Raw genomic sequence first — 20,836 nt, 5'->3', positions numbered from 1 at the left:
GTGCATTGTGTGAAGAACTAATGAAATTACCAAATGAAATTAATAGGCAGCAGGTTTAAAACAAACAAAAGGAAGTTTTTCTTCACTCAGTGCACAGTCATCCTGTGGAACTCCTTGCCAGAGGATGTGGTAAAGGCTAGGATTTTAACGGGGTTCAAAAAAGAGCTAGGTAGATTCATGGAGATTAGGTCCATCAATGGCTATTAGCCAGGGTAGGAATGATGTCCCTAGCCTCTGTTTGTCTGTAAAGGGATAACAGGAGAGGGATCACATGAGGATTACTGTTCTGTTCACTCCCTCTGGGGCATCTGGTATTGGCCACTGTTGTTAGACAGAATACTAGGCTAGATGGACCATTGGTTTGACCCAGTATGGCCGTTCTTATGTTTTTATGTAAGAACTACTTCATTTTTTATTCATTATGCTTGCTTATTAGAAGTTTAAGAACTTCTGTATACTGCCTATTATTTTCATTGGGTAACTACTAGTTCTTGTGTTATATGAAGGGATAACACTTCATGATTTTGTAGACCTCAAGATGGAAACCTCAAGACTGCAGACTCCAACAATTAATTGGGCCCATTACTAATCCATCATATGTAACTTTGAAAACTGCGAATTATTACCATCACTGTACATGCTCCTGGAGAGTCAATTACTATGGCTGCTAGTTTCCTATATCTACATGGGTATTTTAAGCCCCACCCTATTGCTACAACCAGTCAATATGCCCTTTTCTTGCATGAGGTCAGTATTTTCTTTTTTCTAGTGATTATACCACATCACCACTCTTTGCAACCTGTGTGACTATTGCTTTTCTGCCCTCTCCACCTTTCATGCTCTATGGAAAAAGGAATTGCAGGTACCTAAATAACTCCTTTTAGTGATGGACAGAAGTTAACGTATTGCTGATCATGAACTATTGCTTCAGTACAGAGGTTCAACAACATGAAAACAATAAGTATGGAAAACCAGGAATGAATGGCAATGAAGATTTGAGAGTGTATCCCTCATATCTGCTTAGTGGCTGATACCATGGCTTACGATAAGTTTTTAAATTAACAGTAGAATCTTTAAATTAACAAAACAGTTGGTTTTCAAAAGAAATCTCATCACATTCACAGGCAATCAAAATGTACTATGTAGGCACTATAATTATTTGTGTCAACTATGTGTAGTTTACTTCCAAGTATAATAAATCCATTGCCTGAGATTAGTTAAAACTTGCTTTTAACACAGAAATACTTCCTGATGTATAAAAGTAGATTACAGTTACTCCATGTGTCACTCATTTGGACTAATGGGGCCATAGCAACCCTCATCCCTCAGTTTCTACTACTAATGCATCTCTACTAGATGCTTTGTTGCATCATTGTTGCAATGACGAGAAGGCTAATGTAGGTTCACTGTTGTTGTTTTAACCCATCTTGTTATCTAATCCTGCTCAGAGCAGGTCTAGATGATACAGTGGTTAAAAGAATAGCATTGCTGTTAGAGACCTACCTGCAGTAGAGCACCAATGTGGCTATTTATCGCAGGTAATAATGTGGGGAAATTAAAATTAGGTCCTTAACTCGCAATTAGGTCCTAAGCTTGAAACTATGCCCCTGTGAGTCATCACACTGGCATCAGGAAGGTTCCATATTACTGCAGGTGTGTTGATTTGGGGCTAACATCTCACGCAAACAAGCACTATCACTAATATTCAAATAATAACACTAGAGAAAGGCATGAAATAGTAGTTGCACTTGATATTTGGAAAATGTCAAGGGGAAACAAAAGTGCCATGGTATTCCACTCATGGAGTTATTCAGATATCACTGGAACACCTCGGTGTCCCTCTCCAATGCATACCAGTCTAAAATAAATAAAGAATAAAATTACAGTAACAAGTGGTTCTGGCTACTTCAATATGCAAAAAACTAAACTGTGCATATTTGCCTTTCCCCACTACTCCATTTGCTCTCAATCCATCTCCAGGGTTATATACAGCACATAAAGAGGTCATCTGACATGCAAGATTCGGATCTGGATCTGATTGTTATTCCACCCCTCCACCCACAAAAGCTGGAATTACGGTTTGATTTACCAAATTTGAATCTAAATCTGCATTTAATTTCCTTCAAATTAGGAGGGTATTTGGACCCAGAGGCTTTGGCTAATGCCTAACAGCATGGATATACATATTTAGTGCAAAGTAGATGTATATTAGGAATATGCCATAGTATAATAAACTTTTGTTTATTCAACTTCTACAAACACAGCTCTTCAAACCCTAAGAACGTAAGAATGGTCAGACTGGGTCAGACCAAAGCTCCATCTAGCCCAGTGTCCTGTCTTCTGACAGTGGCCAATATCAAGTGCCCCACAAGGAATGAACAGAACAGCTGATCCATCCTCTGTCGCCCATGCCCAGCTGCTGACAAACAGGCTAAGGACACCATTCCTGCCCATCCTGCCTAATAGCTATTGATAGATCTATCATCCAGGAACTTATATCTAGGTTTTTTAACCCTTTTAGAGAGTCTTGGCCTTCACAGCATCCTCTTGCAAGGAGTACCACAGGCTGACTATTTCAGTTTGGAATACAGTAGCAAAGCGCTTTTTATTAAAATGTTTGCTATCTAATTTACAGAAGACCAATTCTCCATGTAATTTATAGACATTTGATACCTTTCTCAAAAAGTCAGATTTTGTAAACTTCACAGAATCAATGGGTACTTGTCCACCCACTTTACAACGAGAGCTGTAATTTCTGTGAACTCAGTAATGCTAGCTCTTAACAAAGACAACCAAGAAGCAGGTCAGTCTGGTTCTCAGGTGTTCTATTACAGGCAGGGAAATACAGCCCCACCTAGTTTCGTTTCTATAGTGCATTCCTGATGAGCACAACACTGTCACATTTACAGTACCTGCATTCTAATGTGTTCACTAGACTTATTGCACTCTGTGCCACAGCAGTATTTCACACCTACTTGCTTAGACTGTAGAGCTAAAAGGTAAGTGCATTTTTGTTAATGAATTTGACCAAATAATCAGAGCAGTATTGATTTTTTTACAAGATATCTGAGTGAATGTAGGGCTTGGAAAACCAAACTCATATCAAAACTATCCCTATGAGGAAAACATTGGCAAACAAATTGACTTGGGCCAGTAAGTCCAAGATTTAATAGTAAAGATGTGCAGAGATGCAAGAACCATAAAGAGAAAAAAAATATATCATTGTAGTTTGAAGTTTGCTCACACTTGATTTTCCTGCACTTTTAAGAAGTGATTTTAGCAAGTAAATTTAGGATTTGCTGTTAATGAGATCAGTCTGGGAATTGACATAAATACTCTTGTGGAACTTTGTATACATTTAGAAGAAACCCAGTATACTGATTTGCTATAGGAAGCATTGCTAGATTACAACTACCTGTTTGAGTCTATCTATATTGAGAGTACATAGGAAAGTGTGTAATTGAATTCTGATCTAGTTGCCAGCTATTTGCAGAGGTAAAACGGTAACTGAATTTTAAAAAGACGTGTTTTTAGGAATGCAAGCACTGCAAAAATAATTATAAAATGTTTCTTGGATAAAAATAACTGGAAAACCCAAACATATGCACCTCTCCTCCAAAATAAACAATAAAAAGAGAGGTTTTCTTTATTTGTTCACGGCATTTAACAGAAAAATCCTTGGAAAACAATCCAATTTATCAAGGAAACAGACATGAGTGCCACTATCCAATATAATCCCAAGACTGTCAGTTGCAAATATATATATATATATATATTTTAATTTTATAAAATATTGCATATATATTACACACAGGGAAATATAATAATTTTACATTCCTTTACTCTGTTTTGAACCAGTGCTAAAATAAACAATGTGCTTTGATTAAGCTTAGAAGGCACAACATAGACCAAGGAACAATTAGAATGCCCCAGATATATAAACTGTGTTCTTTACGGGACTAGAGATATGTAACTGGCGTTCTTGTGATCATGTCCTGGTTTCCTATACAAATCAATATTGTTTCCAAATACAGGCGTATAAAAAAATAGTGTAAAGCTCTATTAATTAATACTTTTAACAAAAATACCTTGAATTGATAGTTGTATCACAGCCTCATAAGAAAATAACTGTGATAGCTATTCTTCTGTTGACGCGTGTATAACTTCTGTCATTGGTCAGTGGGAGTGATGCATGCAAATTCTTCTATATACCAAGCTGAAAATAAGTGTGTGTCATTCACTTTGAATGACTTTTTAATATAAAATAACATTCCTCCTCAGACTCCACTAAGCCGTTTTACTCTATTATAATGGGACATAAATAAATAACAGCAGAGATACTCAAATCAGAAAGAGAAGGAAGCAATTGAATTCAGATGATAAAATCAAAGTAGTCTTACCAGAAAGACTGTGGTGGAAATCCTGATCCCAGTGAAATCAAGACGGGTATGTCTAGACTGCAGCTGGGAGGGTAGAAAAAATCATGATGGCTCTATCTGAGCCAGTGTGCTAAAAATAGCAACGGGGGGAGGAGGGGAGGAGGAGAGGGGGCAAACCCTAAGTCTAAGCACAAGGTGCTAACTCAAGGCACAAACTGCTCCATTATGGACATACTGCTATTTTTACATGTGAGATGAAGCAGAGCTAGCCTGAGTCTGTCTATGTGGGCTGGGAGGCATCACTGCAGCTGCAGTGTAGGCATATCCTAGGAATTTTGACATTGACTTTCATGAAATCAGGATTTCACTGAGTGTGCATCATATGTACACATATGAATGTAGCAGAGAAGCCATATACGGTATGAATTTAGCCATTAAGGTCGATAAAATAAAGTCAGTGCTTTCACTCTTATTAACCACACCACGGCAAGGATTTTTACTAGCTCTTTTCCTGCATTTTCAGTTTTAAGAAAATAAAACTAGTTAAAACCTGTGATAAGCCCAAACCTTGTTCAAAATTGTACTCAGGTCTGAAGAGACAAACTACCAATGTCAAATGGTTCATTTAAAAAGCTGCTCCATCTGTAGGGCCTGATCCCGCAAGGTCTTGGAGATGGATGCTTATGCGCCCCACTAATTTTGGTGGGGCTTCACACAGGGACAGGGCATGCACACATGTCATTGCAGGACTGGGACCATAATGAAGTCAGAGAGTCTGATTTTAATAGCATATACATTGCTTTGACCCTAGACTGACCGTAGTGATTTCAGTTACTGCTGATTTATACAGGTGTCAGCAAGATTAGAATCATCACATCAGATCATTTTTCCTTTCACAAATATTTTACAATTAGTGGCTCAAGCCAACTGGAAAATTCTTTAGATTCTGGCTAATCTTCTATTCATCAGATTTTAGCCACTCCGAAGTTTTGAAGCTGCAATAATTGCAGTTATTCTATAATACCATTGTTTGCATATTTAAGGACAACGGGAGGCTTTCTAGAGCTGCAGTGTTGTTTCTGATCTGAATTTTAATGCTACACTAAAAAAAGATCAGTTAATTATTAGGCACCAAGGGCTTCCAGGAAAGGTAACCTAAATATAGCCTTAGAGCCACTATAAAAGAAAAAAACACTTTGTAGCAAGTTTATTCTCTTTTTCTCCCCCAAGGAGAAAATTACAGGATTAAGGAAATCACAAAAACCACAGAGAAAGGATGCTGACTCTTTACCATTATGAGACTGAAATGAAAGGTGCAGTTAAAGTGAACTGTTAGTAATTTCCCTTGGTAGTTTCAAATTACAGTCAAGGTGAAATAAGAAATATGACAAAACTCACTTTGTTCAGTAATGACATGGCTACTGATACAAGGAAAAAGGGGTTATGCCAGTGAGCTAAAACAATGGAACTTTCAAGATGAAAGCAAATATTTGAAAGCTTGGTAAAAGCTCGTTTAAAGTTTTATTTATTACACTTTTAATAAATCTATTAATTATTGCCATTTTGGAAAAAATATCCTTGCACACAGGTATAGTGAAAACAAAGCAACTTTCATTAACATAATTGTGTCAGTTGCCTGTTACAGATTTGTGATTCCAGACCCAAAGATTAGTTCTAAGCTGAAATACTTATTTCTATAATATAATAATAAAACCCCCCCAACATTTCTAAGTTGTATTTTTAATGGAATAACTAAGGAATATGAATCCCACGTGGCAGATGATCAACCTATACTGGGAGACTGATCAATTTACCAAAGTGGAAAAAATATTTATAAACAGATTGCTGAAAGGTGATTCCTACAAATACACCTAAATACAAATTCCATTCTTGGGCCATACATCTTGTATGCATTGAAAGCAATGGGAGTTCAGTCACTGACTGCAAAGGGAGCAGGGTCAGACTCAGGCCCACCAATGGGGAAGGCAAAGGGACCAGTTGTCCTGCGGCCTGGTGATTCAAAGGGGCCCGGAGCTGTCAGCTGCCACCTCTGCTAGAGCAGCAGCAGCAGCAGCAGCCAGAACCCCACACCCTTTAAATCAGCCCCTGGAGTGCTGTGCTGCGTGCTCCAACTAGCTCTGAGTTCTGGGGAGTCCGTGCCAAACTCTGGGAGGTGAGGAGGGCAGATTGCCCTGGGCCCTGCTTCTTCTGATCGAGGCACCGCCTCCCATACACCTGCCCTCCCATACACCTGCCACGGAGGCTGTCAACACCCCTGGTCAGACCTACGACCAGGTTCATTGGTTGATAGCTGAAATGAATCATATCATCTGTCAAATTACAGAAGTCCCTGTAAGGCGGGTGACAGAGACAAGCTGACTTCTTCCAGTGGCCACAGATAGAGTCCCTATACTCATCCCCTCTTCCTTGCTATGCAGAGAGGATGAAAGTGGTAGAAAATCCCACAGTTAGATTTACAAAAGTGAAAGGAAAATAAGCCAGACAGTGGAGCTGAGGGGTGAAAGAGGAAGGGGACAAGTGACTACTTTTAGGCAACATGTCTCCATCCTACAGGCAATAAAACATGTGGAAGTAGAATGGAAGTAGAATGCTATTGAAAGTAGCACTGACCTACACATTTGACTCTGCGATGTCTGAGAAGTAATGACTGTATGACCTCAAGCTGCCTCTACTATAGAAAGCCTGATAAGCATATTCCAATATGTCTGCCTAACAAGCCAAGTGTTTGGGGATCAGAATTCTTGCTGCTCCTTGTCCGAACACTTGAAAGTCAGGGCACAGAAGAAACACTGCTTCACAAATTCCATGGGCTAGCTCAGCGGCCGAACTGTCACAAATCCTTGGCCGCAGCTATATTCGTGTGATGGTCTCCCCCACAAGGTCACAAAATATGTAAGGGAACTCATCACTTCCAAAGGCTAATTGCAACAATTACTATACCGCTTTGGATGGGAACACAGAACATAGAGGTTCTATTACATAGCTTGTTGGCCTTGCCATGCCCCTGTTACTCACGTATTGTTGGGTGCTACTTTCTGACTAGAAAGCATACCCTTTTAGGCATTGGTCCTTGTACACATGTAATAGCAAGCTGTTACAGACTGAGCTGTAGAATGGACAGGAGTATATAGCTTTGCCTATGGAAACATGGCAAAAGCTTTGTTGCTCAACAGTATTGCTTTGAGAGAATACAATTATTAGTCAGGAGTGTTATGTTCTCAACACGCAACCCTTCATCAAGGTGTACACAGCAATTAAACTCCCACAGCTGGCCTGTGTCAGCTGAATTAGGCTCATGGGGCCGGAGCTGTACAACTGCGGTGTAGATGTTTGAGCTTCAGCTGCAGCTTCAGCTCTGGGACTCTCCCCACTCACAAAACCATGGATCTGACTGTCTACACTACCAGTTGACAGTGCTCACTCAGCCTGAGCTTTACTCAGTTGACACCGGCCAGCTACAATTCTTTAACTGAAGTGTAGACATATCTGTAGGAACCTACAGAACTTTTCTTCTCTTGTATCAAGTTGCTATATCTTTTCATGAACATGTTTGTGTCTTCGTTATCCAACTTTCAGTTCCACATAATACACTAAATCACAAACCTTTTAACTTCTTTCAGGCTCTCTACATAAAGAAACAAACCACAAAGTCAATACCATGTTGCCTTCCAGTGGAATTATCCTTATTTTATTGCCGACTAGTTTATGGTGGACCAGAAGCAATGGTTACATAAACAATACCTCAACTACAGATATGACTCCATCCACACACCAAGGAACTTCGCAGCAGCTAACTCTTAATGGAACTAAAGGAATAACTCCTTCTACTACAAGCCATGTCACACCATCAATGACCAATAAGAATGAAACAACAACAAGTCCAGTAATAGAAAATAACACTAAAAGCAACAGTGTACCTCATAGATCCACTAATGGCACATTGTTACCTTTGTCTTGGTATGTAACTAATAGCTTACCGGATGCCATAAATAACTCTACCACCAACAGAATCCCAGCATCTTCAACAATATCCATAACCACAAGTGACTTTCCCACAGTGACCGCGAGCAACCTGCCTACAAGTGCTGGTATACCACGGAACACAGAACTCAAAAATATCACATCAGTCAATTATACCAGTTCTACTGCAACAATCTTCACTAAAGGCACTCTAACAAACTCCACAGAAGTCTCCTCCACAAATAGTCCATCAAATACACTGACCACATTCTCCACAGCCAACAGTGACAATGTCACAACAGACTTTAAAACAATTTCAAAGACCACAAATGTACACCAGAATTTCACCAACCATTCCACATTCCCATCAAATCCAAAAGAACCCAACGAAGGTAAAAGTTTAATTACAACAACAACAAAAATGAAATAAAGTAATAATACTGAGCAATAAAATGATTACAATGTTTGGGAAGTTGTAAAGATGTGTGAACTGCTTCAGATAAAAATAGACCTCACCTGAAATTTTTTTTGAAATTCAATAAAGTGTAGGTAATTTTGCCAAGTATGATTTTCATGCATTTCCGTATTTCTGGGGGTTAGCTGAAAGCACAGGCAGAAATACTTTTTTTATTTATTTCAATTTCAACAAGAAGTCATATGTCCTGGGCTGCTCTGCAGCAATTTTGAACTGCATTGCCAGATTTCATTTGGTATTTAGCAGCAGTCTTGAGGACACCATTTAGTGGTGGAGGGTTAGAGTCATAGAATCATAGGGTTGGAAGAGACCTCAGGAGGTCCTCAAGTCCAGCCCCCTGCCCAAAGCAGGACCAATCCCAACTAGAATGAAATAAAACAGTAAAACCTAGATATCCTACTAAGATCATAGATACATTGTGATAATAATTGCCTATATACATAGTAAGAAATATTTTCAAACCCAAAGACCTTACAATTTAACTAAACAAAATTCAGAAGGAGAAAGGAAAACACTATTGTCTTAATTTTACAAATGGGGAGCTGAGGCACAGAAAGAGATTAATGGTAACATTTGCAAGTGGGGTTGGAGCTTAAGAGCCACTCTTAAGTACTTTGGAAAATGATACTCTAAGTTACTTATCCAAGGTTACACAGGAAGTCTATAGCGGATATGTGAATTAATTAGAGAACTCATGTAATCCGAGGCCAGTTTAATCAGAGGACTGTGGTATTTGTGAACTGGCATATTGGCAAATATCTTGTTTCTGAACTATATTGGTATGTAGAAGCTATCACTGGAATATTCCTAGCAGACTGATTCAGCCAGAGCACCATTCAAGTTGGATCTACTTCTGTTGAATGGTCCACCGAAAATTGTTTTGTTTTTTTGATTGCATCAGTTTGAATTCAAACTAATTAAATTTATGAGTTTTGTTTTGTGTTAAATTCTGCTCATTTAGTTATCCATTTATTTGCACAGAAAATTTAAGGCAGGGTTTGATGAATGTGCCAATTTCCCCCCCTCATCTTCTCAGCTTCTGCATATATGAAATAGATCGGTAGAATTGCCATGCTCTACATATTTAAAGCAATAAATTAATCATTGCTTAAGAGTAAAGGATACTTTTGTGACTAAAACCTTCAATTTGTATATAATACCAAATGGATTATCTGTCTTGTATTTTATTACTACCAATTTGGATAAGTCTAGGGAAACAATACAATATAAAAGCAAAAATATCACTTCTCTATTCTGCTCTTTCTGATTGGAGCTTCAGTGAATGAGAAAAGAAGATTAGAAGACATTGCATTTTTATATAATTAATTTCCCTGCAGGCTTTTCACATTGGACAGAAATGTTATTCCAGCATATACAGTACAGTCTGCACTAAAACCTGAAAAGCATTGTCACACTTTCAAGCATCTCTTTAAAGCTGTAATATTTACAGTGTATCAGGACTTTTTGCCTAAAGTGATTCTGAAAAAGGGTGTTCAACCAAGAGAGGTCAAAATGCAAAGAAAAGTTTTATAAAACACAAGAAAAATGTTGGAGAGAAAAAAATTATTTTGCTACCTGAAAAACTAAAAAAGGTACAGTGTTGTCTACGTTTCTGATTTTGGATGCCTAACAAAATGTCTCCAAAATTGGGCACCCAAAAGCAGAGACACCCAAAAAACACAGGTTATTTATATAGTTTCAGAGGGGTAGCCGTGTTACTTTGTAACTAAAAAAAGTTAAAAGACAAGAAATAGTCCTGCAGCCTCTTAGAGACTAACAAAATATGTAAATGGCATCATGAGCTTTCGTGGGAAAACCCCCTTCTTCAAATGATCCTTTTACAGCATTCATTGTGACCCATTTACTCCATTTATTTGAAGAAGTGAGCTGTGCCCACAAAAGCTCATGATGCCATCTATATGTTTTGTTAGTTTCTAAGGGGCTGCAGGACTATTCACTGCTTAAGTTTTTTTCAGGTTATCCACATACTTTGATCTATATACTTACACTTGTTATATCAAAGATATCAAAGAGCTTTGTGGTTAGAGCATGTGGCTGGGAACCACAACTCCTGGGTTCTATACACAGCTGTAAGTCAAATACTTGTTTGATTGGGAAAAGTGATACTAAGACATTTTTTGTGCCACAGTTTCCCCACTTGTAAATAAGAGAAATGAATGTTTCCTTGCCTGTTGAGGGGCTGACTTAACTATTGCCTGTAAAGTAAAGTTTGTCACAGTGGGCCAGGTTCTCCACTCATGTAAAATGTCAGTTATAGATCTGGCTCTACAGAGTTAAACATTTTTATTTGAATAATTTCTTTATCCTTTTTCTTCCTCTCAGAGAATCAGCACAGCGCAGGAGTGGTGTTTGGTGCGATTGTAGGAGCCATTCTAGGATCTGCATTAATTGGTCTAATTGGGTACTTTCTATGTACAAAGAGAAAGCCTGACTCATTTTCTCATCAGCGACTTTATGATGACCCAAGGAGTGAACCAGGTAAAGAATATTACACATGTTCCGAGAGTAGAAGGACTTTTCCATTCTGCACAGAACTCTTGACATGACATTTTTGCACCCTGGAAGACAATGAGAATGTTTATATTATTTTTTATTTAGATTTTTCAGTTTGGCAAAGGGGTTTGAAGTATATTCAGAGCTTCTCAGTATTCATAAGCAGGGGAGAGAGGATTTTTCTTTTAATATTGGGTAAATTTTTATAGAAAAAGATCTTACAGTATGTCTGTTCGGTACTAGGGTATTAACCAGTTAACCAATAAGCAAAAGGCTTACCTGTATGCTTACCAGTTAACTGGTTAACTGACCCTAGGCAGTGAACTTCAGTGGAGGCCAGCTGCACCAGCCTGGAGCAGACCTGGCAGTGGGCTGGACAACAGGATCTCATGGCCAGAGAAGGACCCCACAGTCGAGGCTGAGGCAGGGCAATGTGGCAGGAGCTGAGTCAAAACAGTTAAGTGGATAAATGCTCATTTAACTGGTTAACTATTTAACATCCTTACTCTGCATAGTTAATCCAGTTTAGTCTAGCTCAGGTGCAAGCATCCCACATCAAAGCCTCACCCCCTATATATCATGTTCTCATTGTTCTGCAATAGTCAGCATGTCCTGTCATATGTCAGATCCCATAGTTCGTTGTGATGAGACACTCTAGGACGGTTTCTCTGTCAATTGTGGAAGGATTTGTCTGTCCTTCAGAGGGAAATGCGGGATGGGTACTATCAGCATTGAAACAATTTTGCCTGTGTCCTCACTGCAAAGTTAGTGGGTACCTGCCTAAATTAAAACAGAACTTCTTCTTTGAACCATACCACTATCTGGGTAATAGTTATATTGGGCATAAAGCATCTCTAGCTCAATGTCACAGGTTTTTGCTGTGTGGATGGTAAGGAAGTTTGGACTAAAATACAGGTTTCACTGTACAGTGAAGATACTCCCCTTAGACCTTAATATCTTTTCATAGATACAAATTAGCTAAACAACATGCAACACCTTGACCCTACTTGGATAAGTTCATACTAGTGGAATTTGTACAATTACCAAGATAAAAGAACAGCAGTCATTACCAATCAGTATAATTGAACCAAGTTAGAATCATTGAATACTAAAACTAGAAGGGACCTTGAGAGATTATAAAGTCCAGTTCCCTTCCCTCACTCACCATAAATGAATCCAGGAGGATATTATTCATGTGTTTTCAGAGCTTCCGTACCCCCAGAATATCCATGCTCACAAATTAATGATAAATTGTAATAAAAGAAGAATATTAATAAGATACACTAACTACAATTAACTGCTATAGAACACCACTAGCAAATACTTCACAAGCATCTAGCACTCAACACATTAATTTGTCATACTTCTTTGTCTAGTGTAAAGAGCTTTTTAAATCTTCATTGCCTCATATAATCAATAAAACCAACCACAAGACAACATTTCAGCACGGAGATATAAATTATTTATATGAAACATAGCCAAACACATTTTCTTCGGTTTCTCTGATAGAAAATAGATTCCAGTGTTTAAGAAAATATAGCCTATGCATAAGTATTAATGCAACACCTCCAGAACCCTTTTTTCCATTTGTTGAAACATGCTGTGTTCAGACTATTATTATTTTGATTTTTTCATGTCAGTACATATTTTTTCCTAAACAGCAAACAAATCTGAAATTTATCTAGAAATTTGAGATAACACATGTACACTCCCACCCAACACTCATCCTGTATAGTACAGGCAGTCCCCGACTTACGAACGGGGCTTTTCTCGCCCCGGAGCTCACGGGCGGCGGGTCGCCACCCGTGTCCTCCGGGGTGAGAAAAGCTTCTCCCGGTCTCCCTGGTCTGCTGGGGGGGTCCATCAAAGCCGCTGGACACCCCCAGCAGACCAGGGACACCAGAGCAAAGCCACCGCCTGGGCAGCTTTGCTCGTTTGCCCGGGAGCAAAGTGGACCAGGGAGACGGGGGTGGCGGGACCGCCCAAGTCCTCCACGGCTTTGCTCCGTCTCCCTGGTCTGCTGACCTGGGAGACGCGGAGCAAAGCCGCAGAGCACGCGGGCAGCGGGACAGTCCAGGCGCGCCGCGGCTGTCCCACTGCTGGCGTGCTCCGCGGCTTTGCTCCCCATCTCCCTGGTCTGACCAGAAGACCAGGGAGATGGGGAGCAAAGCCGCGGAGCACGCCAGCAGTGGGACAGCCGCGGCGCGCCTGGACTGTCCCGCTGCCCTTGTGCTCTGCGGCTTTGCTCTCCGTCTCCCTGGTCTGCAGGGAGATGGGGAGCAAAGCCTTGGAGCACGCCCGCAGTGGGACAGCCCGGGCGCGCTTGAGCTGTCCCGCTGCAGGCGTGCTCCAAGGCTTTGCTCCCCCCCTCTCTGGTCTGACCAGCAGACCAGGGAAATGGGGAGCAAAGCCTCGGAGCACGCCAGCAGTGGGACAGCCGCGGCACGCCTGGACTGTCCCGCTGCCCGCGTGCTCTGCAGCTTTGCTCCGCGTCTCCCAGGTCAGCAGACCAGGGAGACGGAGAAAAGCCATGGAGGACTTGGGCGGTCCCGCCACCCCCGTCTCCCTGGTCTGCTGGGGGGGGGGGACAGCTAGTGCCCCCCCCAGCAGACCAGGCTTTTCTTGCCTACCCCTGGGGTAGAGCATCTGGGGGTTGACGGGTTGGTCCCGCAGCGCCGCTCCGGACCAACCTAGCAGCACCCCAGCTGCTCTGCCCCAGGCGTCCTGATTCAGCCACTGCTGGTCAGTTTCAGCAGCGGCTGAATCAGGACGCATGAGGCAGAGCAGCTGGGGTGCTGCTGGGTTGCTCCAGTAGCGCCGAGGAGCCGCGCTACTGGAGCAACCCAGCAGCACCCCAGCTGCTCTGCCCCAGGTGTCCCCAAGTCAGCTGCTGCTGAAACTGACCAGCGCTGACTACAGGAAGCCCGAGGCAGAGTTGCTCTGCCCCAGGCTTCCTGGAATCAGCCACTGATCAGTTTCAGCAGCAGCTGACTTTGGGACGCCTGGGTTTCTTAAGTTGAATCTGTATGTAAGTCAGAACTGGCATCCAGATTCAGCTGCGGTTGAAACTGATCAGTTTCAGCAGCGGCTGACTCCAGTTCTGACTTACATACAGATTCAACTTAAGAACAAACCTACAGTCCCTATCTTGTACGTAACCCAGGGACTGCCTGTATAAAAAAAAAAGTGTTCCCATATTCAAAATATTCAGGAAAAGTGATTAAATTTCCTTCACTCTATATTTAAAATCTCAACTCATTAAGAATTACATTCTTAAGTTCACCTACACTGTAATCTACATAGGAGAACCATAATTTGGAATACACAGCCATTGCCCGGCGATACTAGAAGTAAGAGAGGAGATACTGAATGTGGTTTAATTAAGCCACAATTTTATTCTTAAATGCCTGGGAGTACCTGGAGAGATAAGTATATGGTGCAGGTAATTCCATAATCAGTTCAGTATGTACCCAAACAGCCTCTGTCAGTTCTTCCCCCTACCCATTGTAGCCAATCTGCTGCTGGGACCTCACCTTCCCACACACCTGAATGAGGCTTAAGGGGAGGACTATAAAGGATAGATGAGTTGGTTGGCAGCCATACCAGTCACAAGAGTCCTGAACTGACTCCCCATTTCTGTTTCTATAAAGAATACCTTCTTCAACCCTTTCTCAATCCATTTTATCTGATCAATATATCCTGTTCCTACAGAGTACCTGCACTGGCCATTTGTCCCATGTTTACAAAGAGCTGCAACATCATATCCTAACTCTTGTTTCATGTTCACTCCTACTGAGACACTTGGAACATGCTGTGGGGAAGACAGTACTCCCTCCCACAAATACTTAAAGTTGGCCATTCTGGCAGTGAGGGGAAAATTCCATCCCAGACCTCTGAAGAAGGGGCTTTTCTTGCAGTTTATGGACTTATATAGTCAACCTTCTCTTCTGGACACTTGGGAGGAGGATGGGTCAGCTTCCCCATGCTGAAGTGGTCACTCCCTGGCTCTCTAACCCTTAAAGAGGAACTTACTTTTTCCAGCAAGCCTTCTTCCAGCACCCCAATACTTCATGTGCAGAGAGGTTGTGCATGCATAGTCATTCCATTATTAGTAGAACAGGATGAACCTCTGTAATCTGAGATTCTGTTGTCCAGCAATATCCATGGTCCCCCTCAGCAGCAACTCCATGGGTGCTCTGGGAAAAACTGGCCCCAAGCTCCATCTTCAGCCTCCTATCCCTGTGCTTAGCAACTCCTTGTCTGCCTCAGCTCCCAGTCTCCGGTTCCTCTGCAGCTTCTGCAGTGCCAGAGAAGTACCCTGCCTGCAGAGGAACCAGAGGCTGGGAGCTGGGGACAGCTCTGGGAGCCTGGCAGAGGCTAGTGGTGGGGCCCCTAAATGACAGTGAGACTCACAGAGAGATGGATGAACATTTCTAAACATATATATTATTTTCCGTTGCCGATACTTTGCTGGTTTATTCTCTATGATCTGTAAAACTGTTATTAGCAGGGCCATCATGAATTGTGCAGCTCAGTAATGCACTTTGTAGGCAAAACAATTTATAAAGACGCATGTAAGTGTATATTGGGGTGGGCAAGAGGCTGCCAGCGGGTTGGATCCAGCCCGCTAGCCACCAGATCCAGCCTGCAGCTGCCTCACTGGGTCCCTTAAGCACAGGGCAGCGACAGCCACTTTAAATGTGGCTGTTCAGGAGCAAGGAGGGAGCCTTTGTGCTCTGTTCCACCCCTCAACAAAATCTCTTAGCACTCATTGGCCAGTTTCCAACCAATAGCAGCTGAGATGTTTTGCTGGTGGCAGGGGCAGCCATTGAAGCCTCCTCCCTCCCACCCTCTCCCCACTCCTTCACCCTGTCCCGAGCAGAGCCAAGTGAAGTAGCTTGAGACTGCAGCCTTCAGGTTCCCGTAGGGCTGCTGGCTGGCAGCTGCCTAGGTAAGTGCCTTCCAGCCAGAGCCTGCCTCTGGCATCCTCGCTCTCTTCCCCCCACACCAGGCCACCACCCAAAACCTCTGCACCTCTTTCCCCCAGGTCACAACTCCCTCTCAGACCTTCTCCTATACACTTCCCCTACGTCAGAATCCTCTTCTGCACCCCCACTCCCTCCTGGATTCTGCTCCCCAGCCTCTGTCCCAGATCACAACCCACTCCTTCACTGACATTCCGTCTCAGACCTCACACCCCTTCCTACATCCAGTCTCCTGCCCCAAGCTCCCTTCTGTACCCAACCAGCCCCCAAGCCCCATTAGTAGAAATGTGGCCCTTGAGCACTTTCCAAAATCTTCGAGTGGCCCCCCATTAAAAATTATTGCCCACTCCTGGTATATATGGGTATGTCTACACTACCCCGCTAGTTCGAACTAGCGGGGTAATGTATGCATACCGCACTTGCTAATGAAGCCCGGGATTTGAATTTCCCGGGCTTCATTAGCATAAGCGGGGAGCCGCCATTTTTAAATCCCCGCTGCTTCGAACCCCGTGTAGCGCGGCTACACGGGGCTCGAACTAGGTAGTTCGGACTAGGGTCCTATTCCGAACTACCGTTACTCCTCGTGAAACGAGGAGTACCGGTAGTTCGGAATAGGCACCCTAGTCCGAACTACCTAGTTCGAGCCCCGTGTAGCCGCGCTACACGGGGTTCGAAGCAGCGGGGATTTAAAAATGGCGGCTCCCCGCTTATGCTAATGAAGCCCGGGAAATTCAAATCCCGGGCTTCATTAGCAAGTGCGGTATGCATACATTACCCCGCTAGTTCGAACTAGCGGGGTAGTGTAGACATACCCTATGATAGTTGATGGCTAAACACTGATCAGTCCTGGCAGAACAGCGAAGCAGTACTACACAGTATATATTTTGGACACAAACGGTTTTAGATACACATAGCCGTGAACATTAAAACCAAACTCCAGTGTAAAATCACTAGCACTATTCATGTGCAGACATTTTCTGACTTTTTTAGGTTTACATTCAGATCTCCCAAAGAACAAAATGTTGCTGTTTTGATCATTTTATTGATAGTTAAGAAATAGGAAAGAGAATTAATATACTATAGTCCAATTTGATTCAATCTAGTCATATATTAGCTTGAAGTATTTATCTTTGAGTGAAGAATATGGTCTTGTTGCTAAGGAACCAGACAGGTAATTAAAATATTTAGGTTCTATTCTTGACTCTTCTACAGGCATCTTGTGTGAGCAAGTCACGAGTACCCACTCCAAAGCCTATTGAAGTCAATAAAAGTTCCTCTATTGACTTCAGTGGGCTTTGAATCAGGTCCCTGAATCTTTCTGTGTCTCAGTTCCTCAACATTTTTCTTCCTCAAGCATTGCAAGGCTACATTTATTAATATTGAGGAACTCAAACACTGCACTGATAAGCACTATTTGAAAAGCACTATAAATAATCATGATGTATTTTTCCAGTTCTCCGATTAGAGAATTCATCTTATGATGTGAGCCTTGGTGATTTGTCTTACTACAATCCCAGCACAACAAATGAGTCGGCAGCACAGAACAGCAAAGGAAAACCATATGATGGCATTCCAATGGGCAACTTGACTTCATCTCAACCCCCAGCATAATCTCAGGGGGTAAGGTCTGCTGGCTTCAGATTACAAACTCGTTTATCTTCGATGTGCCTTGTTTTTTATATACATAGCAAGTTTATTTACCTTGAAATAATCCTATGGCTATTAACTTGAAAGGCTTTGGATAGCATATCTGAAATCGCAAAATATATTAACACATACCAGACATACACTGCTACGCCACAGGACATCCGTCCCAGTTTGTAATTAAACTAATTGAGTGCTCAATCTGCTTCAGTGTTAAAAGGCACTATGCTATTTTTTTAGAAACAATATTGGCAAGCTGCGCAGAAACGGGCAAAATCCTGTGTGTTATACCTGGGCAAATTCTATTGGCTTCAGTCGAGGTTGCAAACATGTAAACAGAGAAAAATATGACCAGGATTCTAAGGAAAGATTCGCATCAAGACAAAATTGCCATGATAAGAAGCTGCTTTCTTCAAATGTCATTTCCATCAGATCTGCAGCTCAGGGGATTTTTTCCCCACCTTGATATTTTCATCTTCTTGACAGAAAAAGCTATAGGGCACTGGCTTTAATTACATTAATGATAGCTTGCAATTTGCCAGCCAAAAGTGAATTACTGTTTAAACATGAAGAGAATTTGCTTACAGTTACTACAGAAGGGAGAGCACAAGAATAAAGAGAAGCATAGTCAACACTTTCTCCTCCTCTGCACTAGTTGGTCTATTATCTGCATTGCAGGTTAGGAGCTATAGAAATGATGCAGCATATTTTGGGATGGACTCTGTGGAAGAAATGAATTCTCCTTGGAGAAAAAATATGAAAAGGATCCAGAGAACTACAGACTAGTTTAAAATTCTTGCTCATTCAGCAAGAGACTAAAAATCATGGAGCTGATATTCAAAATAATAGCATAATGTATCTGTTTAGAGCCACCTAAGATGCCTAAAGACATAAAAGCTTTAGGAAGGCAAAATATGATTTGTAAGAACAACTTGATGCTTATGGTTCTCGAAGATTAAGTGTCCTAATGTTTGCATAGGACATATATTTATTGCTGTGGATCTTACTGTGTGTTGTCAAGAGTGGACACTTTGGGGGAGTTAATGGCATTATACCCATGAACATGAGCTGAGAACCTGGCCAAGTGTGTGTTAAGTTCACAAGGAAAAAAAATATTAAATTTCATTCATCTGCAACTGTGATAATCTAATGTAAATGAATATAGTTGAGCATATAAGGGAACCATGACTAATGGGAAACAAAATTAAAATTTCCCATCACTGTTCTGTTTCCAAAGCAGCCTGGACTGTCAGGAGTTTGACCATAAGAAGGAATATAATTTCCCTCAACTATATTTCTGCATTAGAGAGTGTCAGAGGATTTACACAGAACCAACGACTGGAAAGTCATTACTAGAGGGCCATTCATGCAGCTACCAATGCTGTCTACATCAGAGGAAGCAGGAAAGCAGCCTTAGAATCAGTGGAGGAACCAGAAAAGCTCTGGAGAGTATTTCATTATACTGGACATTCATACTAAGCGAAAACTGAAACAAGCAGTACCTGAGTGATGGCTAACAAACGTACATGGACAGCATATTGTGCACAGAAGGACAAACCACGTGGCTATGAATGAAAAGTATTTGGGGCATCATATATTAAATCATAAGAAGTGTTGTGAGTCTACATCAGCAAGGTGGGGCTGTAACTATGAATGGACACAGAGGCAAACATTACAAGGGCACACTCCAGATGTTTTCATTGCTATTGTCCCCTCCTGATCATCCCTTTTTTGGTAGTTATTACGTTGTTTGCATGTCTGTTTTCTCCAACAAAGGCATCAAAACATGAGTGATGTTCTACCATATACTGTGGATTAGCACTGTTAAGATTCCTTCTCTTTCCCTTTGCACTTGCTGAAGTGAGAGTGAGAAATCCCTGTACATAAATATCCTCTCCACAATGATATAGTATTGGTTTGAATAGAGGCCACGCTCTGTGGGGACCAATGTTAAAGTCCCAGGGTACAAATATACAGAACTTTCACAGGAAGAACTATCTATCCATCTATCTCAGATATTAATAGCATGCTAATCTTTATACTCTCTAATATTGCTACTGACTTCCCATTGCAAACCCATATCAACTGCAGCAAAAGCTCACTGGATCAGGCTCTCAGTGCTGCAATAACTGCATTTGTCTTCTTTTATCAAAGAAAGGTTACTTGATGGTAACGCCTGTTCTTAAGTTGCCTCTGAGCATATATTGTTTGTTTGATGCCTCCTGGTCTTGAGCATGATGTCATAGTGAATGCAAAGGCCTTCCAAGAAGAGAATAATTACAGGCAGTCCCCGGGTTACGTACAAAATAGGGACTGTAGGTTTGTTCTTAAGTTGAATTTGTATGTAAGTCGGAACTGGTACATATTGTAGGGGAAACTCTAGCCAAACATTTTTCCAGAGCTCAGTTTTATTCTCCCACACCTCACTTCCCTCAGTCCTTTATTCTCAAGCTGAAGTGTCTGCTGAGAAAAGCCGCTCCGCGTCTCCCTGGTCTGCTGGGGAGGGGCGGGGGGCGCTAGCTTCGCGTCTCCCTGGTCTGCTGGGGGGAAGCAGCTAGTGCCGGGTTGCCTCACCCCATTTGTAAGTGGGGATCTGATGTAAGTCAGATCCATGTAACCCGGGGACTGCCTGTATTTGAAATCTTCTTGTTAATAGTTAACACTAAACTCTCTGACCTGCCTTTAATTCTCTTTAAATAACCTTCTCCTACAAGCTTAAAATCTGTTAATCTTACAGCGTTCTACATTGGAAACTGATTTTGGCCCTAAACCTGTGTGAGTGGACCCCCAAGGAGGCTCTGCTCGGGTGACATAAATAATAGGATTAAAGGCCTTGTTTTTCTACAGTCATTGCATTC

At 41.7% G+C, this 20,836-nt stretch overlaps 2 protein-coding genes across 10 annotated transcripts in view; one reads left to right on the top strand and one right to left on the bottom strand.

Annotated features, from left to right (window-relative positions):
- Window positions 1–20,836, bottom strand: part of ANO3 (anoctamin 3) — a 371,038-nt gene that overhangs the window by 45,463 nt on the left and 304,739 nt on the right. The window lies entirely within an intron of this gene.
- MUC15 (mucin 15, cell surface associated) lies at window positions 2,872–19,656 on the top strand. Of its 2 annotated transcripts, XM_075927766.2 has the most exons (5): window positions 2,872–2,999; window positions 8,021–8,752; window positions 11,179–11,334; window positions 17,788–17,954; window positions 18,219–19,656. In XM_075927766.2, exons 2-4 carry the CDS (start codon window positions 8,059–8,061, stop codon window positions 17,943–17,945), a joined length of 1,008 nt encoding a protein of 335 aa, XP_075783881.1. In that variant the 5' UTR covers window positions 2,872–2,999; window positions 8,021–8,058; the 3' UTR covers window positions 17,946–17,954; window positions 18,219–19,656. The 2 variants fall into 2 exon arrangements, with proteins under 2 accessions (XP_075783881.1, XP_006111561.2); XM_006111499.5 differs by having other exon boundaries at window positions 17,788–19,656.

This window comes from Pelodiscus sinensis, chromosome 5 (assembly GCF_052426305.1).
Source record: "Pelodiscus sinensis isolate ZL-2025 chromosome 5, ASM5242630v1, whole genome shotgun sequence".
Classification (NCBI taxonomy): Eukaryota; Metazoa; Chordata; order Testudines; family Trionychidae; genus Pelodiscus; species Pelodiscus sinensis.
Note: the sequence above shows the minus strand (reverse complement) of the source record. Positions and strands in the feature narration are given on the sequence as shown.